This window comes from Gymnodraco acuticeps, unplaced genomic scaffold (assembly GCF_902827175.1).
Source record: "Gymnodraco acuticeps unplaced genomic scaffold, fGymAcu1.1, whole genome shotgun sequence".
Classification (NCBI taxonomy): domain Eukaryota; kingdom Metazoa; phylum Chordata; class Actinopteri; order Perciformes; family Bathydraconidae; genus Gymnodraco; species Gymnodraco acuticeps.
Genome location: NW_022990206.1, coordinates 1,130,737 through 1,144,460, shown reverse-complemented (window position 1 = coordinate 1,144,460; position 13,724 = coordinate 1,130,737). Strand labels below are relative to the sequence as shown.

The 13,724-nt window shown below is 43.2% G+C and overlaps 1 protein-coding gene across 4 annotated transcripts in view; it reads right to left on the bottom strand.

Annotated features, from left to right (window-relative positions):
• Window positions 1–13,724, bottom strand: part of srgap2 (SLIT-ROBO Rho GTPase activating protein 2) — a 64,622-nt gene that overhangs the window by 18,202 nt on the left and 32,696 nt on the right. For 3 of the 4 annotated variants that reach the window (XM_034218273.1, XM_034218274.1, XM_034218277.1), the window contains exons 2-3: window positions 9,200–9,392; window positions 4,044–4,206 (exon numbers count right to left, since the gene is read on the bottom strand). In XM_034218273.1, coding sequence (XP_034074164.1) covers window positions 4,044–4,206; window positions 9,200–9,392 — 356 coding nt within the window. Of the gene's footprint in view, window positions 1–4,043; window positions 4,207–9,199; window positions 9,393–10,233; window positions 10,394–13,724 lie in introns of those variants that run through there. The other variant, XM_034218276.1, reaches the window with a different exon arrangement.

Below are 13,724 nucleotides of genomic sequence, written 5' to 3'. Positions count from 1 at the left end.
TGGGTGGAGAGTTGCCCATATAGGCGGAGCACCCCTTTTCTGACGTCAGAAAAATTCAAATCTGTATCAGCTCCGTTGCAGCCCCGTTTTTTGAGATTTGGGTATGGAGGAAAATAGAGAGGGTTGTGTTTTCTGACACTTGGTGAGTTCCCTGACACCGGGGACACATATTCATGTATAAAAGACGGACAAAAGTGCATTTTGCATGAAAGGTCCCCTTTAAGTCATGTTAGTAGTAAAGAATATGCACCAAAAAAAGGTTTAGAGGAGTGTATGTTGAGCATCTGTCTTCTCTTGGAAGAGGGCACTGGAGGGCGGTGTAGTGGGAGTTCAGAGGTGAGCCGGTAAAGAAGAAGGGAAGGGTTGTAAGGTGAAAAGAGTCTCATGAAATATGGTTGGCAAAATGTAGGAAAGTGGAGGGAGAAGAACATGTATGTGAAAAAGAAAAAAGAAAAAAACGGAAAGGAAGAAGCGTTCTAATAATAATTGTTTAAAGAACATTGTTTAAAGGCCATCTTCCAAACTGCTCTATTAAATACGTGAGGTCAATTAAAGAAGGTTAGAATAATGCACGAGATTTTTATTTCAAAGTAGTGCATCCGTTGATTGGATATTGAATACTGTAATAAGTACATGCAAGTGCATTTATATATAGAGGAAGGATTATGGATACAAATAAAACGTAATTTATATTATTTAAACTATTTGTGAGAATTACAGAATGCAGCAACAGCAGGATGTGAGGAACAGAAGGGTAAAGCAGCAGGAGGGTTGGTCAGCAGAGGAAAGAGGTAACAGGATAACGGAGGCTGTCCCGCCCACTTCTTTAAAGTGCTGTGGGAGGATCATAGGTGACAAACAGCCAGACTACAGACTGTCAAAAAGCAATGAGCCCTCCTATCTATCAACCGTGGATCTCTACCTTTCAACTTCTCATCTTGCCTGTGGTTGTCTGGCTGGCTCGGCACGAATGGCGACAGAAGCTAGCACGCTCCGTTAGCCGCTGATGTCTGTGTACTCGTTAATACAGTTTGACTCATTAATGCTTCCTCGCCTTCAGTGACGAGATCTCTTAAACACTCCCGCTGCGTCAACAGGATCTTTCTGCACTGCTTTCCACACAGGCAGAGATGAACGTGATGACTTCTCTAACACGGGTGGTGGGGTTCGCCTTCATGAGTTGTGTGTGCTGTGCGTGTCATGGCCTCTGGCACTACTGGTATTCATGCCACTGACTGGAAATGTTATAAATGAACTAATTATCAACTTAATTAGCCATCAGAGCATTCTCTGTGTGTATGTGTGCAGCCTGTTTATGACCCAGACATGATGAAGGCAACCTTCGTGCCAAAGAACAAGCACAATGAAATAAAAATAGAAATCAATGCCCGTGACTCGACCAATAAAAAATGATTCTGGTGTTTTAGATGAGGCTGGAGGTTTGTGTGTGCATTTTCTCATGGCCTGCGCTCACACTGTAACTGTAGTTCAAAGACAACCTATCGGGTTGAACATCAGCACATTCCAGGCACAGACTGCTTCACTTTGCCTCTCACACAAACACTTATCTATCCAAATCTTGCTGAACTTGTGAGGCCTGCAACTGATTACAGTATTTTCTTACACCCCATCCACACTCCTCCTTACCTTAAAATTAACCCTCAATATTAAACCTAAATGAGTACATTTGACATTTTTCAAATAGTCATAAATCTTATTTAAGAAACATTTTCCCTTTATTCATTAAGATGTTTAAGCAAGGGGGCATCATAAAACACACTTAATTTAAACTCAACAAAAAGACAAGTTTAATGCAATTTGTTTAATTTGTATGTACGGAAAAACGTGCCAGCTCTACACATGTTTCCCTACTGTCTCGAAGGAAGTAAATCGATTTTTGCCTGAAATGCTTCAGATCTTATAAAGATGTCGCACAGAACCAACAAGGATGCATACAAATCAAAACCAGAAAATTAAGTCTTTACACTAAACTGACTTCATATTTGAAATAAGACTCACTCTGAGACCCTGCTGTTAAAACTAGAGTAGATAAGGGTATAAAGCACAAACTGTACATACACGCTTGATTTCTGCAGTGTGGGGCATTAACCCGTGAATCTGGTCTAATGTGTTCAGCCTGGAGGTGAACAACTGTCTCCCTGGGGAAGACTCAGCCTTAGTATTTGCTCTACAAGGTCACAGTGAGCTCCGATCTCCAGAGAAATCTCTCTCCCCTCTTTCTGTTCTCCATCTTCCCCCCCCCCCATGGTCCATTTCCCTCAGGTCCCTCTTAGTTCTGTTCTTCCTCTTCACCTGCAAATACTGCGGCATGGTGATGCTGGACCTACAAAAGGCTTTCGACACTGTCAATCACCCCATTCTGATTGACAAGCTAAAAGCAATTGGTTTTGATTAACTATCGGTGAGCTGGATGCGGTCCTACCTGGAGGGGAGAGAACAGATGGTGGAGGTAAACGGTACTCTGTCCCCCCCCCCTCCCAGTGAGCTGTGGTGTTCCACAAGGAAGCATATTAGGTCTGTTACTGTTCCTAATTTATGCAAATGACATGTCATCAGCAAGTGACTGCAACTTGTTCCTGTTCGCGGACGACTCAGCCCTGCTGGTCTCTGACAGGAGCAGATTGCAGGTTGAAAAAACCCTCAGCTCCGAGCTCGGCAGAATCTGCACCTGGCTCGCCGATAATAAATTATCATTACACCTGGGTAAAACAGAGTCCATTCTCTTCGGTTCGAAACATAATCTCAGCAAATCCGACGACTTCTCAGTTGCAGTGGGCGACATTATTGTCACAAGTAAGAAGGAAATTACATACCTAGGATCTATTCTTGAGGCAAACCTCTCCTGTGACAAAATGGCATCCAATGTAATAAAAAAAGTCAATCAAAGAACTAGATTCCTATACCGGATCTCCTCTCTGGTAAACAAAAACACCCTGAAAACTCTGGCAGGAGCACTCATTCAAGGGTACTATGACTATGCTTGCACGTCATGGTACCATAGCACCTCCAAGGCGCTAAAAATAAAACTTCAAACATCGCAAAATAAACTGGTCAGACTACTGCTTGACCTTTCATCTAGAACCCACCTCACCTCTGCCCACTTTGACAACCTAGGATGGCTTAGAGTAGACGACAGAGTACAGCTACTTGCAATGGGCCTGGTCTACAAGATCCACTACACCTCTATGGTACCCATGTACATGTCAAAATTATTCCCAAAGGTCAAGGAATACCATGATCATAACACCAGAGGGAGCTCCACAAATCATGTGAAACCCAGATTTGGCTTACCTTCAAAACCTCTCTTAAAGAGCACCTTCGGGGGAGAGCATTGCAAAACTGGCCCCGGTAATGGTACAAATCTCAACCTGTCGTTCAATGGACAGCTTCCCCCCCCCGTATATACTCGCATTTTAGACTCTGTTACTAACTGTATATCTGTAGACTTGGTATGTCTTAAATGTCCGGTTAGGATGTATTAGAACGAAATCTAAAATGAAAATTGTAAATAAGCAATCTGTATGTAAAAAACCACCTGTATGTAAATTGTAAATAAGCCATCTGTATGTCAAATATGTCTTATATGTCTTAAATGATATGATGAATTGGAAATGGGGGACCCTGATATAAACAAGACGAAAGTCTTTCTCTGGTCTGCATCCCCTTAACAATTGTATGTTTTGAGCTGTACTGTACTGTACCCAATATACTAGCTGTTAATAAACTTTTCAATCAATCAATCAATCAATCTCCTTTTTTCTCACCATCACCTTGCCTCATCTCCTTTCTCACAGACTATCCAGGCAAAGACCAGAGGAGACAAGAATGAGGCTACTGTATGAAACACAGACAACATAAACTCTCCTGGCCTGAGGTTCAGCTGAGTTTCCGTCAGTCAATAAATCAGACGAGACAGAAAACAGATGCTGGAGATGTAGAAGGACAGGGTAAAAAACATGACATGGATTCAGCACATTGGGCTTGAGTCCAACTGTGTGTGTGTGTGTTTGAGTGTGTGTTACCTTCTTAAAGAGGCGTCCTGAGTCCTCGCTGATCTGAGCGAAGCGGGGGATGATGTTGTTGAGGTAGAGGTCGGACAGAGTGGCGTGGTCGCGGCTCTCCCTCTTCACCTGAAGCAGCAGCAGGTTCCAGCAGTTCACAGGGGATAAGATGCTGTGCTCCTTCCTACACACACAGAGAAACAGGAAGTCTTAAAATGTATTCAAAGCACTCCGAGCATCTTTTTTAGATAAATGACTAACATTAAGATCTTCTAATTTCCCCCCTTTCATCATGCTGATAGAATTGGGTGTGATACTCTGCGTGCCAATGCAGTAAAAAAAAAAATGGAACACACACAGGCTTACACAAACATCACACACACACACACACACACACACACACACACACACACACACACACACACACACACACACACACACACACACACACACACACACACACACACACACACACACACACACACACACACACACACACACACACACACACACACCAAAGAGGGGATTCAGTCAGGGTACAAAGCTCAGCAGGAGGAGGTTAGAGTCCCCCACAAGCACAGCTGTCACAGAAAGGAAAAAAGGAAAAAGAGAAGAAAGAGACATTTAAAGACGAATTATTCCACTAACTGTCTAATAGCTAAACAGTGTTGCATTGTCTTGGCTTCAAGTGGCCATAAAGCCATTGAACAAATGCAACAGCCAGCTTGCACAACAACACAACCTCTTTGTGTGTGTGTGTGTGTGTGTGTGTGTGTGTGTGTGTGTGTGTGTGTGTGTGTGTGTGTGTGTGTGTGTGTGTGTGTGTGTGTGTACAGTATGTGCTATGGATGATCCATGGATGATCTAGTGGGTAAAATGGATTATGAGTGAGTGTAAGTGGATGAAAGAAGGTCTTTGTGCCGTTAAGAGCAGCTTTAACGGGATAGACAGCAAAAAGCTGCGAGGCATTTAGATCACACACACACACACACACACACACACCCACACACCCACACACCCACACACCCACACACACACACACACACACACACACACACACACACACACACACACACACACACACACACACACACACACACACACACACACACACACCACACACACACACAGACAGAGATAAGGTCAGGAAAAGTAGAACAAGTGACCCAAGCATCCACAAGGTCAGACAGACAGAGACAGTCTTTGACCGAGGGGTATAGAGTGGGGGTTTTGTCTGTGGGGAGGTGTGTGTATGTGTGTGTGGGAAAGCAGGGCCTGATGATGACAGTGATGTGATTCGCTGGTACTGGCTGTCGCTGGTCATATGGTCAAATGACTGTGTGTAATAATACAAATGAGTTCAAGAACAATAGGGGAAAAAAGGCACCTACACAATACAAAGCCCAAATAGTGAACTCTCCTTGAATCGTATGCTAATTTTGAACAACAGTCATGGGGACACACGCAGGTTTGCCTCAATTTCTGCATCAACTTCTCTCTGCTGTCTGCCTCCTTTCCTGTCTGTCAGTCCTCACCAGTTGCACAACCTTTTTTCCACCCAAATAGCAGGATCGCAGTTCCTCTATTTACTCAAGAACCTCCATGTGACATGTCACCCTGGGCCCACCAGTGATTGCCATGGTGATGGCACTGCAGCAACAAGGTAAAATATCACCCACTGTAACTCACTGTGACCCCGCGCTGCCAGAAGGTAAACACTTAAATGTCACTGGCCCTCTGAAGGTCACATGATCACATTTTGGGAACAGAGTCCATCCTCAGGTCAGGTGCTGCTGGGGACTCACAGTGAAGGGAAATGCTAAATGGTCTTCTACGTTCAAGATCAAAAGGTTTAGCATTGCACAGGGCATCACTGCTGGAGGGCTTTTTCTTCAACTGGTGCAAGTCTAACAGTTAAGTAAACATGTGGTATTACTGCTCTGTCGAGGCAGTATATACACTTGGTAGTTGAACAAGACTTGAAATGTTTGTCTTTTTAAGCACTGTTTATTAGAGATGTTTTTCTGTGACTGTTGTGAAATAAATACTTATATCATAACTATACTGATATCATGATTTGAGACCGTTTTAGTTATTATATTATTATTATATCCATTTACTTTTATTTTTACTATGCATACTCACTTCAGTCATTATATCCACAATATCAATTACATCTTTTTTTAATCTTATTGTGAAAAATATCATTAGCCAACCCTGAAATAGGTGTGGATATTTGGTGGAAAATATTATGATATGTGTTTTCCTCCATATTGCAGAGCCATAGTTTTTAATATTAGCATTAGCTCTTTCTGGGGCATTCAAAATCGTATCTTCTTCCTCTTTGCAGAAGTGAAAGCTGTGCTACATTAGTACTGAGCATATTTACAAAACAGATGCATAACAGGACTTTGCAGTCCACGTGTGGCCATACAACCATTTGATCTTAAGAATCAAAAAAGCAAAACTCACATTGAAGTAATATGTCGCTGTAGCCGGGGGTTCTGAATGGGGCTGCAGCGTATTAACGGTGAAGCTGGCCTAATATTTAGCATAAGGACAGGCTTTGAATCAGTGTGCGACTTGTGAGGGCTACTCCATGTGACCAATCAGCCTGTCAGCCTCAGGGCACACACACACAGACATAGACACACACAAAAACACACAATACGGTTTAACCGTGTAACCCCCCACCAATGCTCTACGCAGTTGGCCAAATAGCCGGAATACCAGGGGTCTCCACGGGATCAACACACACACACACACACACACACACAACCCTCACACCCCACATTGCTTGGAGCACCATCAACGCCTTGCTGTGCGGAGAAACAGCTCAAGCACACACAAACCTACATTCAGACACACAAACCTACACACACACACATAACCGGAAAATAGCTGGAATTCCAGCGTGGCACTCAGACTGAGCAGCAGCAGATGCAGGGAGACTGTTTAACACACAGATGTTGGATGTAGGGAAATGCAAAAAGACAGTGGGACGGAGCAAGGAGAGAAATGAAAAGTTATGATTGAACACGTGTCAGTCAATTAATTGATTGATGACATTTCCTTATGACATATTTCCAGGTTGAGACATAAAGCAGTGACACTGGCTGACCTGATCAACAACATGTTTTATTCTCTGTCCTTTGCCATCCCTTCTATTTTACTCAATTTCCCTCCCCCAATAAGCAACACACACACACACACACACACTGCAACTGTCTCAGTATTGATCTGAGCTGGAGGGTGTGTGTGTTGTTAATGTGTGTGTGCGTTGGGGGGGGTATCTCAATTGGAATTGGGTTTCGTTTAGAGGCCCTATCGATCCCTTTCAGTCCGTGCCTGCGTGAGAGAGCATGGATGTGGGTTTGCCCCCAGCAGAGATATTAATGTTTCTGGAAAAGTCCACGATGCATGAGAACGACATAAGAGCGGAGGAAAAGGGGAAGGTGGCTGTAGAGGAGGTCAGGGTGAACAGGAAGCCAGAGAGAGAAAGAAGACAAGCAGTGAACAGTCTGCTAGTGCTTCCTCTACTGCAAAGAGCAACTAAGAACACCTATAACACTGTGAGAAGCGAAATCAAATGCTAAATGAAGAAAAAAAACGTTTTAATAAATGTGAAAACATATTGAGTAATTTATTTTAATGAGAAAGCAATGAAACAAATGCTGTGCCTTCGCAATGTTACTGCTGCACAATTACTGATTTTCTATTTGTGTTCATTGGTGGATTAATTAACATCAAGGCTTGTTAGCAACAAACAACCAAAATGAAACGTTTTTAATTGCTGTGTACATTAGACAAATAGTAATATATTTGTATGATAATTGTTGTTTTTGGCTGGATAAAATGCTTTGACTTGTCTTTTTTATACAATGCAATTTTATAAAACACACAATAATGGCTGTAGTGACAGAAGCAGAAAACAACCTACAGTTAGACACTAACACTATAAGAGCTTTCTACAGCATGTGTGTCCTCGTTTATAGGAAAGGGTGTGGATGGTATCTACTGAAAGGGCAACAACCACACATGTAAAGAGTAAGCTATTACTATAAATGCACAGCTGTTGTACGAATCACTACACATTTGGTGCAGCTAGCAGTGGATTGTTTGAAAAAGATACACAGTATACGCTTTAATGTAGTATTAATGATACTGCAGTCTGTTTACACAGCTGTAGCGATTACACATGTATTTTCTTACTTGCACTTCCTCTACATTTGAAGTATTAGCTATTTCTACATCACATGCTAAAAGACGGAAGAGAGAGGAGAATGCAACAAGCTAAATGTAAAGTATCCTCTGCCTCCATGGTTTATCTCCATTCAATTGGTGTGTGTGGTTTATGATTAGCTAGCAGGTCAGTGAGTCCTGCCCCACAGCGAAACAGACCGCTCCCTCCCACCAAAAGCCGGCAGATAAATTATACAAGAACAGACCATGCTGCTAAAGCTGATGAGCTTTAGTGTGTGTTTTCAGGGAGTTAGAGAGAGAGAGAGAGTTAGAGAGAGAAAGAGAGAAACGGAAAGGAGAGATAGAGAGATCGACCTTCTTAGGTGTGGAGAGAAGGTTACACAAACAGCAAGAGACTGCAAAATAGTCAGAGCACAAAATCGCCACCTGGCCACACACACACACACACACACACACACACACACACACACACACACACACACACACACACACACACACACACACACACACACACACACACACACACACACACACACACACACACACACACACACACACACACACACACACACACACACACACACACACACACACACACACACACACACACACACACACACACACACACACACACACACTCATTATAGATCAGATGGTGTTTTTATTACATCACACCGGGAAGCAGTGAGTGATGCAATTAGGTATTTTCCAATATGGCCTCCGTTCTCCATCCGTTTAATTTTGTTACCCATCTCTACTTCTCTTTTCTCAGGAAGGAAGTCACTAACCTTGAAGACGCTTGAACTAAATAACTTAATAAGTTGTTTGTCTTTTCTTTAAATCTTTTCATCTTACTTGGAATCCTAGAATGGGGTGTAAGCGGTCAAAGGTTCTTGAAATTAAGAGTAAAATCATTCGCAACCACAACATGCTCCCCAGTGGGATGGGTCTATGTGTGTGTGAGTTTCCCTTACTTGAGTAGATGGTCCTTGGTGCTGCGGGTCTTGGTGAGGAACCGCTCGGCCAGCTTCTCCAGGTTGCGGCTGTAGTCCACCTCGATCTCAGCCTTCTTCCTGAAGAAGTCCTGCAGGTCCTGCAGCAGCTGCACCCTCAGCTCACACTGCTGATCCAGACACTTGAGCTGCTCCACCAGCTGGGCGCGGATCTCTGTTGGGGTGATAAAGAGACAGAGATGAGTTAAACGCCTTGGTTAACCTTATTATTCCAACCCCAATTAACACATTCAGGCACTAATAAGGACGGCATACACAGATATTTGTCTTTTCTAAAAAAAATGAAAACTACATGCAATTATCCATACAGCTGGGGATCAAGCTGCTTACATTACTGTTGACAACATAGTGCTATCATTAAGATACATGCCATAACAATGTGTAAGATATAATTTAAAGTCTTAACAGCTGATGTGGATGAAGCCCAGCTCCACTGTAACACCTGGCAGAGCCCTGTCACATCAGCCTGCAGTCTTGGCGGAAATCCACTCCCCTCCTTAAAGGATAGACTGCTGTGCATGTGTGTACATCATCATTTACACACATGTGTGTGTGCTTGTGATCAGCTATCCTCTTCCACACAGATCTCCAGAGGCATATATCCCAGCTTATCGCTTTTTATTTTCCTCCCTCCACCATGCTGGTCTTTCAGTCTGGCCTCAAATTAATAGAGTGCACTCAGTGCTGATACACTTGGTAAGTTTATTCAATCACTGGCTGCAAAAAACTCCTCTGGTGAGTCCTGCCCGCTGCAGTTATAGACTGGGACACCAAGCGTCCACAGCAACATGTGCATACAAACACACACAGTCACATCGTGATGGTCATAAGCTGGATCAGTGCTGACAGCTGACAGATTAATGCTATGCTCTCATAGCTGCCTGCCATTGCCGAGTAGGCTGCACAGGCAATCTTTTAAGAGTTGAAAACACACACACATTAAAATCGCAAGCCTGTGCAACTGTATTATGTCTGATCTGTCAAAGCTGTCCTACCTTTACAACGCTGGCTGTAGAGAAAGCGGACAGTTTTGGCTTCCATCCTGTCTTCGCTGCAGTATACACACTAATTTAAACACACACACCCATAGACAGGCAGACAGTCAGCCGTCCATCCGCCCGGCTGACAGTGACTGTTGATGCTGCCTTTGTGTTTAAGAGCTGAGAGAGCAGTTTTCATTACCACAAAGAGAAGTGGGATATCTAAATGTGTCTGTGACCACCCCGCTCCTCCCCCTGTCTCCCCACTTCTCCCTCCCTCTCTCTCATAAACACAGACCTAAACATTGTGCCACTAGCCAGCGGCTGTGTCCACTCACTCATTCTTTTCTGATTAAAAGGCCACAACAGAGGAGTTGTGTGGCCTTATGGCACTATGAAAACACTCGTAGACGTAACAAATAAATACACAGTGTGTGCTAATGACCTGGTGTGGATATTTGCTTTAACAACACATGTTACTGTCTCGTGGTCTGTGTGTGTTTGTATGTCATTTCCTCATTGCACAGCGCTGTCAATAATGGAATTGAGTCAGTGTTCCGCCTCTCAAGGCTGCAACATAAAAACCTTCAGAACACACCACGAGAACAAACGTATACAATTAAAACTGCTCCTATCCATGAGGAGAAAGAAACCATGAGTTTATCAATGGGGGTTCAGCTTGAGGGGTTACAGGAGAAATGGAGAAGAAATATGACTTAAGCGACCCCGATGTTTAATAGTAAAATGATGAAAACACGGAGGCCCTAACCCTAACCCTGAAGCCCCTCTAAGGCCCCGAAGATTCACGTTAGCATGGAGAGTGGTTCTGGCCGCACGCTCCATTTATAAAATATATGGCTCACCCCAAAGCTGGCCCTGAGCTCTCCACACCATACAGCATGGGTCGGCAACAGGCGGCCCGCGGGCCATTGTTGGCCCGCCAGCAATAATATTTGGCCCGTAATTTGGAGAATCAAAAATAAAATATTATTTTGAGATTTTTTTTTTTTTTTTTTTTAACAACATAGGACCGAGAGTCGCACATTAGGGTTTCCGTTAGCCGGTAATCACCGGTTTTTATCTGGTAAAATTAATTAAAACCCTGTAAATTCAAAACCTGCTGGTCAAAATGTCTGCTAATAATTAGGGATGCTCCGATCGATCGGCCGCCGGTCATTATCGGCCGATATTCACTCTTAATAGTTTGATCGGTGCTCTCTATAAAGGCCGATCAGCAGAGCTGGATCTGATCGATATGGACATAAACGCGAGTGAAGTATAACCGGACCCGAGAGAAAGATCAGATCAGCTGAAGCCCCGCCCACTGTTTAGCGCGCTGCATGAGAAACTGACGGGCTGTCAGGAGAGAGGGAGAGGGAGAGGGGAAAAGAGAGGATCCCTTTCTCCCGTGTTATTATCCAAAGTTAATGTAAACTTTTGAATAATGTACTTCATCTACTACAAGTAGTTTGTTTGAATGTAATAATTATGTTGTTTGTTGTTTGTGGAATCATTTATTGAAAAATGAATCTGAACTTTTCGATCTGTAACGATTATAAACTGAAGCAATATAAAAATGACTCCCATTAACTGAGTTTTAAACATCAGCATATCCTGTCATAGTCCGGTGATTACCTGCTAACGGAAACTTTGCTACACCATTCTTATTATTATTATTGAAACATGACCGGTAAGTTTCAAATTTGTCCGGTAAAATAAATTCTGTCCCGAAATATCCGCTTACATTCATAATGTCAGCGGAGGGAGGGGAAGCGGCGCTGTGGAAGAGCAGAGTGGAGGGAGAGCTGTCATCTTCCCTTTACAAGCTTCAAACATGTATTTATCGTGTGATTTTGGAAATATAAGTTCCATATTCTGAAAGCCAAGACTTTGTTTATTTAAAATCAAACAAAACACCCGAACCCTGAAAAACTATTTTTTTACGCAAATCCACGTTTATTTTGAAATGAGCCGTTGCGACTTCCGACTGATTTCGATAGAGCGGGTCACATATGGCAAATGTGTGGTTGTGGGGAACCAGGTCAATTCAAGTATTTATTTAACTATTAAATACATTGAGTTTGAGTAAAATACTTGGTTACTGATTAATTTAGGTTATAATAGCCTATATTAAATTGCAAAGCAAAACATGCTGTAATTGATTTATTTTGTCCTTTGATATTTTTTAAAGGTTTTCAACCTGAAAGAATCCTAATGTGTCCTTGAAAAGTTGAAATAAAGAAAAGGAAAAAGGATTCGAGTTGTCCATGCGTTGCCCCTCAAGCCTCTCAAATGTGGGCAAACACTCAAATAAATGCCAAAACCCCAGAGAACTTGACAATACTTATCAGAATAAAAGTATGTTAAATAACACTGCTACCTAGTTAATAACTCTACTCAGTGGAGGCTCGTCCATTGAGGAAAGGGAGGACCATCCTCCCTAACATTTCAGAGAAAAATAAACTTTGAAGAGAACAATAAATACACCTCAATTTAAAAGATAAGTCTGTTAAAATACAGATAATAGCCCTGGCTTTGGGACTGAAATGGGGCTAGAGAGGACGAGCCTCCCTTTGGGCGGGTCTAGCCAGAGGCTCTGGATTGGGCGCCTATATCATCAGTGAACCAATCAGCGGATCTGACTGCGCATCAGAGTGTTGATGGGGAGGGATATCAGCGATATCAGAGTTTTTTTCTGAAACGGGGAATAGGGGCGCTGCGCCCTCTTACCAAAATCAATTCCTTGAATTAGGCTTTGATTATGTTCTGGCCCGCCATCTTGTGGCTCAGCAAAAAATTGGCCCGAGGCCAAACTTACTTGCCTACCCCTGCCATACAGGGCTCGACAGTAACGGTTGCCATTGGCAACCGTTCAGAAAAAATGTCAACCACTTCTTGGCCTTTGGTTGCCATCAGTGGCCGCTCCCGCCCCGCACCCGCGATGTGCAATACCAAACCCGCCCCGCTACCCGCACATATTGCCAATTAGTGCCGCAACCCGACCCGACCCGTCGGCACAAGATCCGCAACCCGACCCGAACCCGCATATATATGAGCAGTGAAAACGTGCAATTATTAACACACGCAGTTGCATATTTGTCTCAAAAAGCGTGGGATGTCGGTTATTTTCTCCATCTAGGATGACACCAGGGGCGTCGCCTGGGGTAGGCATCCGGGGCTTTAGCCCCGGATGTTTTTTCTTTAGCCCCGGACAAATTCTCCCTCAATAATATAATACATTAACCTACTTTACCTATAGGACGGACGGTAGAATTGTAATTTCCCATGTTCAGTGAATGCAACACAAAGGCAAGACGACGCCACCAGACCAATCAGAGAGTTGAATGGAAATAAACGTGTTTTATTGGCTGACAGGTACGTACCTCTCCTCTGTGACAATGTTTAAACTTTAAACTGTCAGCCCCGGACGCGGAGATTCTGAAGATGGACATTAGACATTTCTTTAATAAAAAAGACGGCAATTCTCAAGTGGTGGCTCACACAAC